The sequence below is a fragment of the Columba livia genome, chromosome 2 (assembly GCF_036013475.1).
Source record: "Columba livia isolate bColLiv1 breed racing homer chromosome 2, bColLiv1.pat.W.v2, whole genome shotgun sequence".
NCBI classification, from domain to species: Eukaryota; Metazoa; Chordata; class Aves; order Columbiformes; family Columbidae; genus Columba; species Columba livia.
Genome location: NC_088603.1, coordinates 16,530,851 through 16,545,853, shown reverse-complemented (window position 1 = coordinate 16,545,853; position 15,003 = coordinate 16,530,851). Strand labels below are relative to the sequence as shown.

Below are 15,003 nucleotides of genomic sequence, written 5' to 3'. Positions count from 1 at the left end.
GGCGGAACTCCCCCGTGGGCCGGGATCCCCCTGCGCCTCCCTGCGTCCCCCCACCCGCTCCCGCCCCCTCGGCCGGCCCCGCCCCGCGGGGATCCCCCCCTGCTGCCGGCGGCGGAGTGCCGGGGGGGCGCACCCCTCGGCGGGACGGGGGGTCCCCGGGCAGCGCCGCAGCCGCCCCGGGAGCCCCCCCAGCCGCGGCCGCCGCTCCCGGTACCTGCGGCCGCAACTTTTCCCCCGCCGCCGTTCAAACGTCCTGCCGTAAAGCGCCCGTCTCCCCTGGCAACAAGGTTCCGGCCGAGCACTAGGTGTAGGAAGGTGATGTAAAAGTAAAACCACCCAGTGTCGTAAACCAGGTCCGGGGGGAGGGGAGGGGAGGGAGGGGGGAGGGCGGGGGAGGAGGTGACTGGAGCATTTAGACACAAGCGAGAGGATCATGGCGGATGGCCCCAGGTGTAAGCGCAGGAAGCAGGCGAACCCGAGGCGCAATAACGGTCAGTCAGCCCGCGGGGCAGCGGCTGGGCCGCGCCGGGGCGGCGGCGGGGCCGGGGCGGGGGCCGGGCAGAGCCGTCCCGAGCGCGGAGAGGGGAGGTCGGGCGGGCGCGAAAGTAATTTCCCCGCCGCTCCTCGCCGGGAGCCCGGCTCCCTCCGCACCGTTATATCCGCTACCTGGTGCCTCCCTCGCCTTGCTGCCTGCCTCCCTCCTCCGCCTAGCGGTGCCTCCGCACTCCGCCGCCTGTCCGGGACCGTTACACGCTGCCTTCCTCCACACGCCCCGCGACCGCCCCGCCACCGCTGCGGGGAGCGGGCTCGGGCCCCCCCCCGGGCCGCGCCGCCGCCCTCCGGTCCGGGTGGGGACGCTGAGCCCCGCGGGGAGCGGCGCGGGAGTCTCTGTCGCCCGGCCAGCCTCGGCAACCCCAACTCCGAAACTTGTTACCTGCGCGCCCCGGCGGAGCGGAGCCTTCTCCGCCCGCCTCCCCACCCGCCCGGGAGCACTTCTTCGTTGCCCGCCGGAGTTCCCGTGGCTCGCCCGGCAGCGGGCCGGCTTCTCGTTCCCGGCCGGCGGGGCGGGCTGCCGGTCGCCTTTCGGGGGGCGGCTGTGGGGGACGCCGGCCGTCACTGGGGGGGAGGGGGGCACACCCGGGAGTGCGGCTGCGGGCGGCGGGGGAGGCACCGACGCCGCAGCGGGCAGCGATTCGCGCGGGGGCAGCGCGGTGCGGCCGCCCCGGGCCGGCGGGAGGGGACCGGCGCCCCCGCCGCCCGCTCGCTGCTTTCGCCGCCTGTCCACCGGGAGTCGGTCTCCGGCGGAGCCCCGCGGCCGCGCTGCCTCCCCGGGCCGGGTCCCGGCGGGGCGGTGAGGAAGGGAGGGCAGCGGCGGGGGCGGGCGGCGAAGTTTCTTCCCTTCCCTCTGGCTTCGGAGGTACCTGTTTGTATAATAATGGGTGGTAACGGTTTGGCCGGGGGCCCCCGCTCTGCTCTCCGTGCGTGTGTGACCAACTGCTGCAGTCTATATAAGGAATTACATTTACATTTCAGACCCAAGGGCTGCCGTGGGGTTGGTTTATTTTATTTTTTTTTCCTTTCCCTTTGGTATGTGTGTTACTTTAAGATGCATTTGGAAGGTATACGGCAGGGGGAATAAACGCTCGTAACACCCACTCTGTACTTATTTTCTGGAAAATGGGGAAGTAGTTCGGTTCTTGTAGCGACTCTTCGCAATAGGATCTAAAGCAGGAGATTTTGTAACCTTCCTTGGCAATTTTAGGTTTTATGTGGCATTTCCTGTGCAGGGTCACAGATAGGAAGGCTTTCGCCAGCGATCTGAGATGTTTTCATACGCAGTGGACGGTCTCTGAAATAGACCAGAGTCACGATCGGTCCTTCTCTGTGATCCTGATTGTTTCAGGCGTAATGTGGTGATAAATAACAGCCTTTCCAGGGGCTAACGAGTTGATTTCATTGCTTTGAACTTAGGAGGGGTTTCTTATTTTCGCTGTGTGCGTTTTCTAGCAAGTGTTTTTGTTTGCACGTTCACGTTATTAATTCCTTGTCATAGTGTAAATATTTATATTTAGCTCATGATTTTGCTGTGCTAAAGGTAAGTTTGGAGAGTGCTTTTTGCTTTACCTTATTAAAAATGTTGCTGATCAGAGAAAGGGGCTTTTCTTGTTGCTGACGACATGTGTGTGACATGTGAGTCTGAACCACCCAGCGTCTGTGCAGGAGCTGTAAACATGTTTACCTGAGCAGGAAAGAAAATGGATTTTTCTCTTAAAGATCCAGTGATACGAATATCATACTCTTAAATGATATCAACAGATGAGTTGGGAGAGAAATTTTCTGAAAACCTGTCTTTTGAAATCAACGGGGAAAAGAGATTCTTGATCGCTGCAGCAAATGGCAACTTGTGCAGGTAGAAAAAAGATGGTGTTTAGTTTTCTCCTGCATGCATGTCAGCCCCCTCCTGTCTGCTGCTTTCGTTCTCAAGGGAGGGATTTATTTACCACGCTTGCTGTCAGTGTTTTTCCTTTGTGCTTAATATTAGAAAACCAGATTTGAGGCTCTTTAGGACAACTCGTTTTGTCTGCAGCATGTATCACTCACAGAAAACAAAAGGTGTATAAGACGTGGTATCGTTCCAGGTGTCTTTCGTCTTCATCACTTTTGGACCTCATCGCTGCACTTTGTGTTTTTTATCAACTAGTTCTGCAAGGTAGAATTGTAGTATGTTTTGGTTTAGGCTTGTTTTGGTTCCTTTTTTTAAGGAATTAAAACCAACTGAAGTCATTGTGCGTTGAAGCATCAGGGTTGGTTAGATAATAGATTCTGGATAATAGAGATTTCTCAGCAGTGGGTTTTTGTTTGACTTGCAAATATTACTAAAGAAAATGACTAGAAAAATGTTAACCCTTTAAAATAAATAGGTATGAGGCTTTTCTTCTAAATGTACTTCTAAATGTGAATATCTTATGTTGATGAGAGATCAGCATACAGGAGATGGTCCAGCAACTGGCTTGTTCATAGCATACACTAAATCAATCTTATGCTGTTCTAGTTCCTCCACTTTCCCATAGAATGTGAGATGATTAGAGAGACATGCACTTGACATCCAGTATGTCAGTTAATGATAATGGACTGTGGCATCAAGTTGTTATATTTTAAACTTTCCTTTTGTTTATCTGTTGGTAAACTTAACACAGCTATTCTTGTACTATAAACTTTTGTTTTTTCCTCTCTCTCTCTCTCCCTCTCTGTGTTTGGGAGCCAGAACTTACAGTTGCCACCCTGATGCATTAGGTGGAAAGACAGCCTTATCTTCTTAACTCTAGAGCTGGTTCCTTTTCGTCCTTGTTTATGGGCCCCTACAGGAGATCAGCAAAAAGAGCAGATTGGTGCTGCCATTAAAGCCTTCACTTAAAAGAAAATCTGGCACTTCATACCTGAAAAAAAACTCTCCTGTGTCATTGTCCTTAGTTCTGGCCAGTACGCAAAAACATCCGCTAAATCAGAGGAGCTGGCAAAGTGTTGGAACCATAGCACTATTCTGATAAAGCAGGAACACGCACTGGTTGGGAGTCTCTCATCCTATCCACCTTTTCCCCTTCTCCCCCCTCCTTTCTCCCCCTCTCTTGATGTATAAATGAAGAGGAAAAAAGAGGGATGTGATTTTTGCCAGTCATCTGCATTGCCACACTGTGCGAATCCTATGTGGACTTTGAATAGATTCAGTATTAGCAGAAGTTTTCTTATTTTGAGTTGGCTTGCAGCATCAGGATTAGTTGCCTTTTTAGCGTCTCTTATATATATTATAGGCTTGTTTTAACTCTAATTAAACTGCAAAACTAAAAGTAACACATCTTGTTCTTCAGCAATGCTGTGAGACAAGTAAAGCAAGCCAAATGTTTTAAACTTCCCTTACTAGAGAGTTAAAAAGCTATCAACCTTTTATACTGATGTTCTGAAAATAATGTAAGTATGCCCCCAGGTCTTCAGATGCATATTTAATGGTAAAAAGAAGAATGTATGAAACTGAGTAAATTCTGCATGCTGTCAGGAATATGTGAAAAGAGGGTATGAGGCAGGCTTTTACTTTACTCCCTGTTAGCAGTGGATTCATTGCTAAAAGGTTATGTAGATCAACTTGTTAGAGTGCCATTTCAGTTGCTTTACAGTTGGATTTCCTCTCTTTTTATTTTTATTAGATAATAATTTTGTACAAAGTTTTGTTACAAAGCTAAGTACCGTAAGAAGATCATAAATGCCTTTGAATAAGGCAAAAGCATGGCATATTTCTGTTAGCTCCAAGGTGTTAACTACTGGCAGGATGTCAGGTGTTAGTGACGCTTGGGATACAGCATTCCCTGTCGTGCCTTTCTTGTCTTGCCTCCCTCCCTTTCTTTTTCACTAGGTATCATGTTTTCACTCCAGCATTAATTTAAATTTGCAATTTGGGAATTGAGGAATGTAGCCTGAGTTAAAATTCCAGGCACAGTGAACAGGTCTACATGGACAACTGAATTAACTGTTTGAGTCCAGGGAAATATCTCATGTAAACAAGTAATACTTCTGTTTTAATGTTAGCTACTGAAGTATAATGGGAATACACTTTAAAATGTCATTATTCCTTCATTTTTTTCTCTCAGTAGTTGATATTTTAACAGTTGTGAAGCAGAGTGTTTTAAGGTAATTAGCTACCTGAGGCAGGTTTCTTAAGGCGATCAGTTGCCTGAAACAGTTTTCCTTGTCTCTAGGACTCTGGCAAACATACTGCTGAAACAGTTGATGAAAAGTAGCAAGCAGATGAAACTTCCCCTCTGATATGGGCTTCCCTGTCACAGAAGTCATTCAGATTAATTTTTTTAGTTAAAAGTCTGAGGATTTGACTTCTTTGAACTTAGCCCAAATTTTCTGTTGAACGTTTTCTGTTCTACTGGCTGTCCCTCTCCACTGAGTCATTCTCTCGGCTTTGGGCTTTAGGACAGGTCCCGTTAGTAGGGGCCCCAGCTCTCCGCAGGTGAGCTCCTCCCTGGGCCAGGTAGGGCTGCTGCAGCCTCCTCTGCCTCCTTCCCCGCCCGGAGTCTGGTGGTGGTACCACCCTGGCATTTCTTCTTACGGAATTTTCACTGGGGGGAGAGAGAGCCTGGAGTAATCTGAAGTAAAAATATCAGTGCAGTGTCTTCATGTGGAAACATCTGTTTTAACAGGGTTTAAAAATACCAGTGAGGGATGGCAGACATTTTTAACATGCAGGGGACTCTATTACTATGTTAAAGAAATAAGACCAACTTCTGTGAAGTTTGGGTTGTGGGGGTTTTTCCCCTCCCCCCTTTTTTTAAACTAATTTTTTGAGCAGCTGCTCTCTATTGCAGGGAAACTGTTGGAATTACGTTACCTAGCCAAATGGCTGTTAAGAATCCCTACTTCTAAATTCAGTCATTGCTATTTACCAAAAATATAAGCTCAGTGCTTTCAACTCATTAGCTGTTTGTAGTAATTTCAAAAACTCTAACTAATTGATATTGCAAGCTGATTAGAATATGTTGTGCTTTGTTGACTGTAAATCCAGTATTTAACAGTACATACTGCATCTCTGGAGATCATTAAGATTTCACTTATGATAGGTTTCACACAAATACATAAAACAAGAGCTTGAAAAAAATTGAAATAATTCTGAGTTTATGTAGGCTTTCATACCAGTTTTCAAAGTACAGTTCCAGATGAACTTTCAAGTGCTTAATATCAATATTTCTGAAGTTCTGGTCATACTTATCTACATTTTTCAGAAGGGCTCACCAGGTAGGATCTCCTCTGTTATGGGCAAGTAAGCAGGACCTGGCTTGTATCTGTGGTCTCAGAAACTTTGGTGCTTCATTCTGGCAGCTATAACAGGCCTGTTATTTTTGAGAACTAAATTCTCAAGTGACTTACCCAAGGTCACACAGGAAGTCCATAGCAAGACTGAGTCTCAATCCATTTTTAAATCCTTGGGACTACCTTTGCATTTGACTTGATCTAGAGCCTTAAAGAGAAAGAACAGATTTATCATTCAGCAGTTACTATTCTTCTCAGTTTAAGTATTTAAACTCTTCCATATCTGTTGCCTTGAAATACCTGTACTTTCAACAAACAAGCGGCAATATGCAAAAATCAATTTTCTCTTCAGTCATTTTTAGGTGGTACTGAGGTAGTATCTTCACTGGTGATGTTTCCTGTCTATGTAGTCGATGTCATGATGTGCCAGAGAAGTACAATTTTGTCTTCTGATGTTTTTTATATTCCCAAATCAGAAGTTCGGTGATGTGTAGGTAGACAAAAGTAAAACACAATGGGAGGGAATTGGCTTAAAGGTTACACTGCTCACATCAACCTCCCTACTCCAATGTGCGGGGTGTTTGGAAGACTGTTTTCTTAGAGGTTGACATCTGGGCAGAGATGATTTAATCAGATATTGGTTTTGCTGGGACAGTAATGACTAAAGAAGAGTATCAGCATGTGGCTGGTGTTTCTAATGTCTGAAAATGATTAAGTAAATTAAAAAGCATAAATTTCACAGAAGTGCATAAATAAAGTCAAGCCTGGAAAGTCTACATGACCAGGACAAGCCTGTGCCAGGTCTTGGTGTTATGACCGTGCCTGTCTGTCACAGGGGCTGCCGAGGTGAGACCGCATGGATGGGGGGGCCGGGGGCTCACAGGCCCCTGTGGAGAGCGGCCTGGTGTCTTCAGCAGTGGAGATGGGTGCTTCGTCTGGTCACCAGACAGTGCGATGGACCAGTTATGACAGGCACTCTTTCTTATTGGGGGAAATGATGTCTGATGTCTTCAATAATTAAAATAAAAATCAACAAAACCCCAAGCACACCGTGGAGAGCAGAGGGATGTGTGTCTAAATGGGCAAGGGTGCGTTGGCGAGGGAAAGAGCATGTGTGGAAGCAGGGAGGATGAAAGGGGAAGGGAGGGGAGCAGTCTGCTGCTCATGGAAGGTCTGGTCCCTTATTTCTGATGCACCTTGGTGGCCTTTCAGGGCGATGGGTCTGCTCCCTAGCTGGCTGTGTAAGAAGATCACAGCAGGAAAGAGCTTTGATCTCAGTGGACTAGGTGATGTCTTGAAACACTGGATATTTGGGGGGTTCTATAGGGTTTTGTGGTTGGTTTTCTATAATGCTTTCTGCTTCCAGGTAGTGTTGGCAAGTTTTTTAAACCTTTCACTAAGCCTTTGCCTCTGATGTTCTGATTTAATCAGTTTCTTGAGCTAATTGTCAAGTACATGGGTATTTCTCAGTCTTGCTTTGCTTTTCTGGCTAATTCTTAGGGTCTTAATTTTAAGTAACAGAAGTTTGATATTTTTAAAACCTGTTGACAGTTGCAGCTTTTCAATCTTAGCACCTTTCTCTTTTAAAGAAAGACTAGGTTTAAGTTTTCATTTTGTATTGAGCTGCAGTTTGTTTATTTAATTATCTGTTTGTCACTCTGTTGCATAGATAAGTAGTATTCCTGTGTGACAGTTGAGGAAAATGAGAAGCCTAGTCAAGAAGACTGAGACTTAATGGGTGAAATACTGGCTACACTTAAATGCAGCATAGCTTCATAAATCTATGTCAGTACTCCTGAGAAAAATACTACCCCTATTACCACAGTATGTAAGCACCTTTAAGACAGTCAAAATACATGTACTGAGTCTTTTCTTCCTGTATTTGGGCCTGTACATTTAATTCCTTCTGTGGGTACACGGCAGCGTACATTTACATGTTAGGAGGATAGGTGGTGGTAGAGCAGAAAGAAGAAACTTGTTAAGTTTGTATCTTTATGTGTGGAGCAGCCAGGCAGTGATTCAAATGTTTCAGTTGGTTAGTGCTGAACATATTAACCAGGGCTCTTTAGACTTGCACATTTGTCCCCAAAGTAACCCCAAAGAAGGAAGAAAGGAGGCTTTCTTACTGTGTCTTGTTCTGTGATTGTTTCTGATGCTATTACTGTAGTGTAACTATATCTTTTATTTTAACATGCTTTTTCAGAGCAACAGAAGTTAACTAAAAATATGCTTTCTCATCTTTGAGGAGTCAGCAGTGTTTGAAAGCAGCCTGTTTCAGTTCTCTCCTTTTCAGCTGTCATTCCCAGCTGTCACAATCTCCTTGATGTGAGGACTTTACCCCTGTTGTTGCAAAGCAGTTTGGTTAACAACTGCTGTCACGCAAAGGTTAAAATCTTGTAGCTGGCATCCTTTGTTGCTTCCCTTACAAATGTTTGCTTTCGGTTTGGTAGCATCTCTGTCGTTGCTCTGCCTTCAATGTGTTCCATCTATCCTATTTTTGGAGAACTATGTAAAGCAAATGGCTATGTTTAATGATGAATGTATTCTTCTGGATGTGTTAGAGGGTGCAATTATGACTGAGGAGAGAAAGTAAAAAAGATAAATTCAATCCTGTGCCGAGATGACATTCCATCCTATCCAATTAGGATCTGTAAGCATGAATAGCAGTCCTTGAGTGAAAGGACGTGTAAAATTACTGAAGTGCTAAGATCCCCATCTGATATTGCTGTGTGTCAGAAAGAAAAGAAACAATTCTTCATTAACTGTCTCTTATGAACTTCTTTTAAGTATGTTTTTGGACATCCTCTGACTTTTCTCAAGCTCTTCTGTGTTTTAGCTTCTCACAAGTCAAGTGTTAGATCAGGAAAGTTGGAGGAACAGGCAAGAGTGCTGGAGATAGATGGATTATAAACCTGGCCTTTCAACATGATTCTGAGAGTGACTTTCATGGACAACACTTGAAATAAAGGGGTTAAAAGAATCACATGTGGTAGAGAGTATTTTTACCTATGAACTAGTGTGCCTGTCCTCATTAGGATCAAATGCTACTTGGCCCAGTGATGCTAGGGAGCACCTTCAGTTACTGTGATATGAAATGTTTTCATTATTTCAGCAAAATTCCTTTTTCAAATTCTGTCTGACAGACACTGAGGGCAGTTTTCTGTTCCATTTTATGGAGACATCTGTCCACAGAGTGTGTATGGGGGAAAGCAAAATGAAATTACAAAACATCACAAATGTGGTGTGATTGAAAAAGGCCTGGGGAAATCTATTCCATCTGAAAAAGTGCAAACTAAAGAACAGAAAAATCAGACCTTAATTACAGGGACTAGGCTGCTGTTTGCTATACTGGTAGATTTGACTTAAAGGGGGAGGTTGTGTTTTTTGTTTGTCTTTCTAACACCTTCCCCCTACCCCAGTCTAACATAACATTTTTCTTAATGCTCAAAAACATAAGGGAGATGATTTGTCCCTTTTTCCCAAATACACATATTTTTAAATAGTTCTTTCAATGCCTTGAGGAATTTCTGCCTCGTGTCCTTCCAGGTATGCATCAGACTTTCCTTCTTCCCACATTCTAGTCCATGTTATTCTTTCTCTTAAGTTCCTGTATGCTATCTACTGTAAGTCATGAGAAGTTCTAGACTGGAAAAGGAAGTACCATTCAGCATCTGTTTGCTGTTTAATCTTCCGTCCTGTTTTGGTTTTGTCTTTTCATAGCCTTTCCTTTCCTTTTCTCCCTTCCTATTTCTGGTACAGCTGTTTGGTAAATTCAAGCGAAATAGAACCAGTCACATACTACTGGATTCATTTGTGTTATTGTTCACAGGAGTGACCTAGGTACAGTTGGCCCCGCAAAGAGCACGAGGTGGTGAAAAAGGCCTTTGAAGCAGAGTTGGAGCTGTAATGACTGGCTTCCTTCCCTGCCGCTGTCCCTTCCCCTTCCTTGCAAAGCGTTTTCATTTGAAAAACTAAGGTGTGGTCATCGGGCATATCTGTCTGCAACTTCCAGTAATTTTTTGCTCACTGCTGAGCTACAGCATAATTACATATGCAAATGTAGTGTTTTTCCCCCCTCTTACCTTGTACATGTGGGAGAGAAAGATAAGGTTGCAAAGTACCACTGGGGATGGTGCTGCTGGTGAGAAGGTGCTGCAGATGGCCACAGAAGGAGAGAAGTATGTTCTGCAGGACAAGACTCGTGGGGGATTTCAGAACTTCTGTGACTCAAAGGCAACAAGAAAATACCGTTCTTGCCAACTTTAAATAGGAGCAGATTGTTGGATGACTTGTTATAATAACCTGTTTTGATACATTCTAGCTACTGAGTGCTGAGAGTGAATTTGTGTTAACAATAGGAATTTGGTTTGTAGACGTTCATATGTATAGTTATTATACCCAATAATTTAATCTGTTAGGTTGGCACGAATGCTCCTTGTAGTAACATAAGGTAAACTTCTATCATTCCTAGCAGTCTTGCAATGGTACTAAAACCACAGAAACTAATTCTACAGAAAATATTATTCTGACAACTTCTGCTCTTCATATTAAGGCGTACTTTGTACTTTTTCCAGATTTTAAATTGACTGCCATATTGTATTCCTGAAACCCTAAATATGTCTTACAACAACTAGTATGGAAGTAAGGTAGAATCTGTTCTTTTTGGCATTCAAAACACTGGGAGACTCTTTCTGCACAAAAGTGAAATAATAACAAACAGAAATGAGAAGCAGAATTGAAGTGGTTGTTGTAGCGTAGGAAAAGGGAATAGTTCCAGTGGTACATAGTGCAGTGTAACATGCCGTAGTTCTCTGAATTTCACCATGTGATTAATCATGCCTTCAGGGGTCAGCCTGCACAGCTGATGTGGTAGTTACATGATGGAGACAGACTCCTCCAAATGATGAGCCAGGTTTGTACCTCAGCATGTGAGTGACTAAAACTAGGGGTGGACTTTCTGTGAGCTAAGCCAGTTCACATAACAGGGTCAGTTTTACCTTTCCAGCTGAAAAGGATACAAATAGACTTAACTGAATAAAAACTATGATGCACAACAGAGGTTTATGATCCTGACAGAAAATTCTTACAAGGTTTTTTGATGCAAACTATTCCCTGTAGATTCGATGCTCAAAAGATATTTTTGGCAGTGCTGCCTGTGACTCTGCTGAGATGCTTTCCTTCAGAAACACAATTACTAGAGTAGTTAAGAACTCCAGCAAATACAGGCATTTTCTTTGTTTTGGTGTGAAGTGGCAAGCCTTCTCCATTTAATTACACCAACCTCTTAAAAATATATATATATTCCTTGTAATGCAGTATGATATGCAAATCATTTCACTCCATTTGTTTTTGCATATGTATGATATCACCATAGTTTGAGATATAGGAAAGAACATACAACTTTAAAAAAAAAATCTAATTTCTGCACAGGTAATAAAATAGAAGTGCTGAAATTGAAAACTTGCCAAATGTCTTATTCTAATAGTTTACAGTTACTTATATTTAGTCTTTATTTCATCTTTCTAACTTCTGCCAATATTTTTTAAGCATTTTGAAGGTCTTGCATAGCAAAATCTCAGAGTAGAAAGATGTTTTGAGTTTTCAAGTTACAAGATGCACACTTACTGAGTAAAGCCTTCCCAGTTTGTGCCTTAAAGTATCTTAAGAGGCATCCTAATTAAGCTTCATTTTTTTAAATGTCTCTCCGGTTCATCTGCCTTTAAAGCACTCTTACATCTTCCTTCAACCACAGAAGCATTAAGTAGGACTGCAATCGAATGTGTGTCTTGTTGGTTCTTGGGTCTCCTGTTGAAAGATGCTGTAGCTGAAGGGTGTGCGCACAAGCAACCGCGTGTGCTGTTTTCCTGCCTTTTCCTTTTGTCTGTCAGGTTGCTGGTTGATAGCAGATTAGCCATCTGAATGTGGGCAGCAGAGAGTAATGGGCTGCACAAAATGCCTGAGGCTTCTTGCATACAATAAAATGACTCCATTATAAAGCAAAAAAATGACAAGCCTGCCGTGAAGGATATCTGTATTGGGAGATGGAGAGAGTAGCCTTTGGTTTATGAGCACGTTAATGGGTGTAAAATAAACTTAATTTTTTTTTCAACTGTCTAAAGTGTTCTTAGGTGTTTTACAGAGTAGTGCTGAAGATCCTTCTAGCAGCAAAATACTGATGATCTAAATGGATGACGTGCTACTTGCAGTTCCTGCTTGCTATATATGAGTGGGGGAAGGAAGGGAGTAATAGCATGATGGCTCAGTTTCATTTTCGCTGTGCAGGTGTATTTTTTTTTCTTTTCAATTTTTTGTTTCTTGTGTTTCAGTTAGTTACAGGGTTACATAATCTGCCCTGCAGAAGTGTGTTTGGCTTATTAAGTCTTTTGGAAGATATGCTAATATAGATTTGAAGGAAATTGGGCCAGAAACATGGCTGACAGAGACAGAGGGAATCCAGATGTTGGAGGAGGATATAAAATGTAAAGCTGTAGTGAGTGGAATCAAGCAGAGGCACAAGTCTGTGCACTGAAGCAGTAGCAGGAAAAATATCTAGGTTTCCCATCAAAGCTTTGACAGCTATACTTACCCACTGTAAGAAGCTGGTGTTTAAAAATAACCTCTCGATTGTCTACACTTTATTGTATCTATAAACAGTAGTGGCTGCTTTTGCCCTCCTAACTCCCAGTTACAGATTTCAAGAATATTTGTTGTTGTTGTTTTATGTCATGCAAGCTTTAAAAGGTGCACTCCCCCCAAAAAAAGGTATACTACTTTCATTTATGCTAAATGGAGGATTTTCCTGGATTGCAATGAAGACAACTTCTAATAAACACAGGCTTCCAAACTAACTGACAAGTGAGCATAAAAACAATTAGGTACATAGAACATGGAGGAATTGTTATATCACACAAAACTTGTCCTAAAATTCTTAATTTTAAAGAAATCTCTTGGCTGATGTTTGGTTTAGTTTGTTTCGCCTGTTAGAAACTGTTCAGTATGTCACTGTTGATACAACATAAGTGAAGTCTGGAAATCTATGCTTTAGCAACCAAATGTACAGATTAGAACTTGTAATAAATAAAATGGGAATAATATTTGAGTAACTTGTGTGTTATTTTTGTCATTCTGTCAGCTTCTGCCAGGTCTCATTGTGGCTGTTCTGGATGTATATTCCATCTGTTATATGGACAGTGTCCCTTAGAGATCTCCTTTTAGCTGCACTTTACACTCCAACTCTTCCCCGGTCTCTTGGAATAGTTTTCCTTAAGGGAAACCCTTCCTCAAAATGTGTACTTTGTGTGTACTTCTGCCTCTCTCTTTCTCTCCTCCAATAAAGTTGTCCTGCCCAAACCCCCCCCCAAAAATAAAAAGGAAACAACTGAGAGTGATCTTGAGACCGATCATACCATTGAGCTCCACGGATGCTGCTCCCTTGATAGCAGCATTAATTCACTTTACCTGCATTTTTATTTTGCAGTTCAGAATTGTTCCTATGATCATATGAGCTTTTTATGGCGCTGAAGACTGTGGCTGCTTGTGAAGAAAGCTGCTGATAAAACAAAAGCTTGGTTAACTAACAGTGGGCAGCCTGTAGATGGTGACAAGTAAAATACGTTCCAGGCTAGTTAATTAAGAGAGGGCCTGTGGGTGTTTTCTCCTCTTTCCTTGCCCCATGTGATTGCTGTGGTTTACAGTAGGAAGTCACTAGTTTCTGCAGTCACAAGTGGAAAGGGAGATAGTCACAGGTAAGTAATGCAATTTGAGTAAAAATAAGAAAGTGAACTCTCTTATGGGGGAAGGAGGTAGCTACATATTTTACAAATCTTTCAACATCTGTGACTTAATTGGCACTACTGAAAGCAGTATGTTGTACATTAATGCAGCTTAGGGAAGTTGCATTCATGAATACGAATTAAAAATCTAGAACTATTCTTGCCTCGTATGCGATTTTTATAACCACAGGTCATACTGAGAAGGCTGGTGCTGCCTTGGGTTGACCTGCACTGACATGACTACAGTGTTGTGCTATGGCTGGTTTTCAGGACAGATTTGGGAACATTGCAGAATACCAAAGACAGAGTGGTAAAACACTTAAAAGCTCAGCTTCACTTAACCAAAAGGAAATGTGGGAAAACGTTTTTATTGACGTAGTGGTATTTAGGTAATAAGAGAAAAAGTTATTATTTTGGTACATAGTTTTACTTGCTGTCTTTTGTGGTGCTTATAATAGACTACAACAGTGGAGTAGCTGGGTAAAATACCATGTATGAGGAAAGTTTGCGGGTATGAAATCTGTGCTGAATTATTCCAAACATAAATAAAAGTGTGGTAATGGGGTATAACATGAGTGGGAGGAAACTTAAAATTTTTGCTTCCTAAAGTTGCATGGTTACTCCTAATCAGTGGCAAATTATATGTTATGTCAATCTGTTTGACCAAACTGTAAACCATGTCCAAATGTCCCTTTCAGACAAATCACTGCAACCAGGAGTTTTTGATAACTTCACCTGGGTCTCATATCTGCTAGTTTGAAAAGAAACATTTAGTTAACTAGTGTCATTGAGGTTTTGTATTTAAAAATGCACTAGTAAGATATAGTCCTAGTACTAATAAAGAGGGTTATATTTCAATTTTAACAGCTTTTGGGTTGATACTTAAGATCACTTTGTCATTTCTTGTTGGCAAGTACTGGTGTAGCAGAGCTGGAATCCCAAGTTTAGGACACCATAATTATGGCCACGAGCAGTAGAGCTCTGGAGTGCCTGAGGTGGTGAGGGGAGAAATCTCAGACCTGGAAATGCATATTTTCAGGTTTAAATGGTAACCTATTCAGGATATTTATCACTAGATTTAACTGGAAGTACAATGTATTTAAAACTTCCTATGGACAAATTGTCTTTTGTTGGTTGGTTGTAGTGAGGAGGGGGAGGCAAGATCTTAATGTCTTCTCTGTAAAGTATCTAATATATAAAATATGAAATTATAGAAGGCCTTGTACAATTAAAGATACAATGCTTGTCACAAAATGAGGTGTGGAGGATACAGGCCTGAAAAGGTGTGTTCTTGTGTCCTCTCACCAGTTCTGCTTTCTTGAATCCTGATGGCCAACCCTTACCTTAAGCTTTGATAAACACAGTACTGTTGATATATGGAAACTTGTAGTTTTTACAGTGATTTGCTGTTGCTCCCTAGTTC

At 42.9% G+C, this 15,003-nt stretch overlaps 1 protein-coding gene across 4 annotated transcripts in view; it reads left to right on the top strand.

Annotated features, from left to right (window-relative positions):
* Positions 1-163: 163 nt before the first annotated feature.
* The window catches only part of ZEB1 (zinc finger E-box binding homeobox 1), a 124,690-nt gene continuing 109,850 nt past the window's right edge, over positions 164-15,003 (top strand). Inside the window, exon 1 of one of the 4 annotated variants that reach the window (XM_065050589.1) lies at positions 164-315. Coding sequence is in view for 1 of the 4 variants with exons in the window: in XM_065050586.1 (XP_064906658.1) it covers positions 434-491 (58 nt within the window). In the remaining 3 variants the exon portion in view is untranslated. Of the gene's footprint in view, positions 316-342; positions 492-1,132; positions 1,418-15,003 lie in introns of those variants that run through there. The other 3 variants (XM_065050586.1, XM_065050588.1, XM_065050587.1) reach the window with 3 other exon arrangements.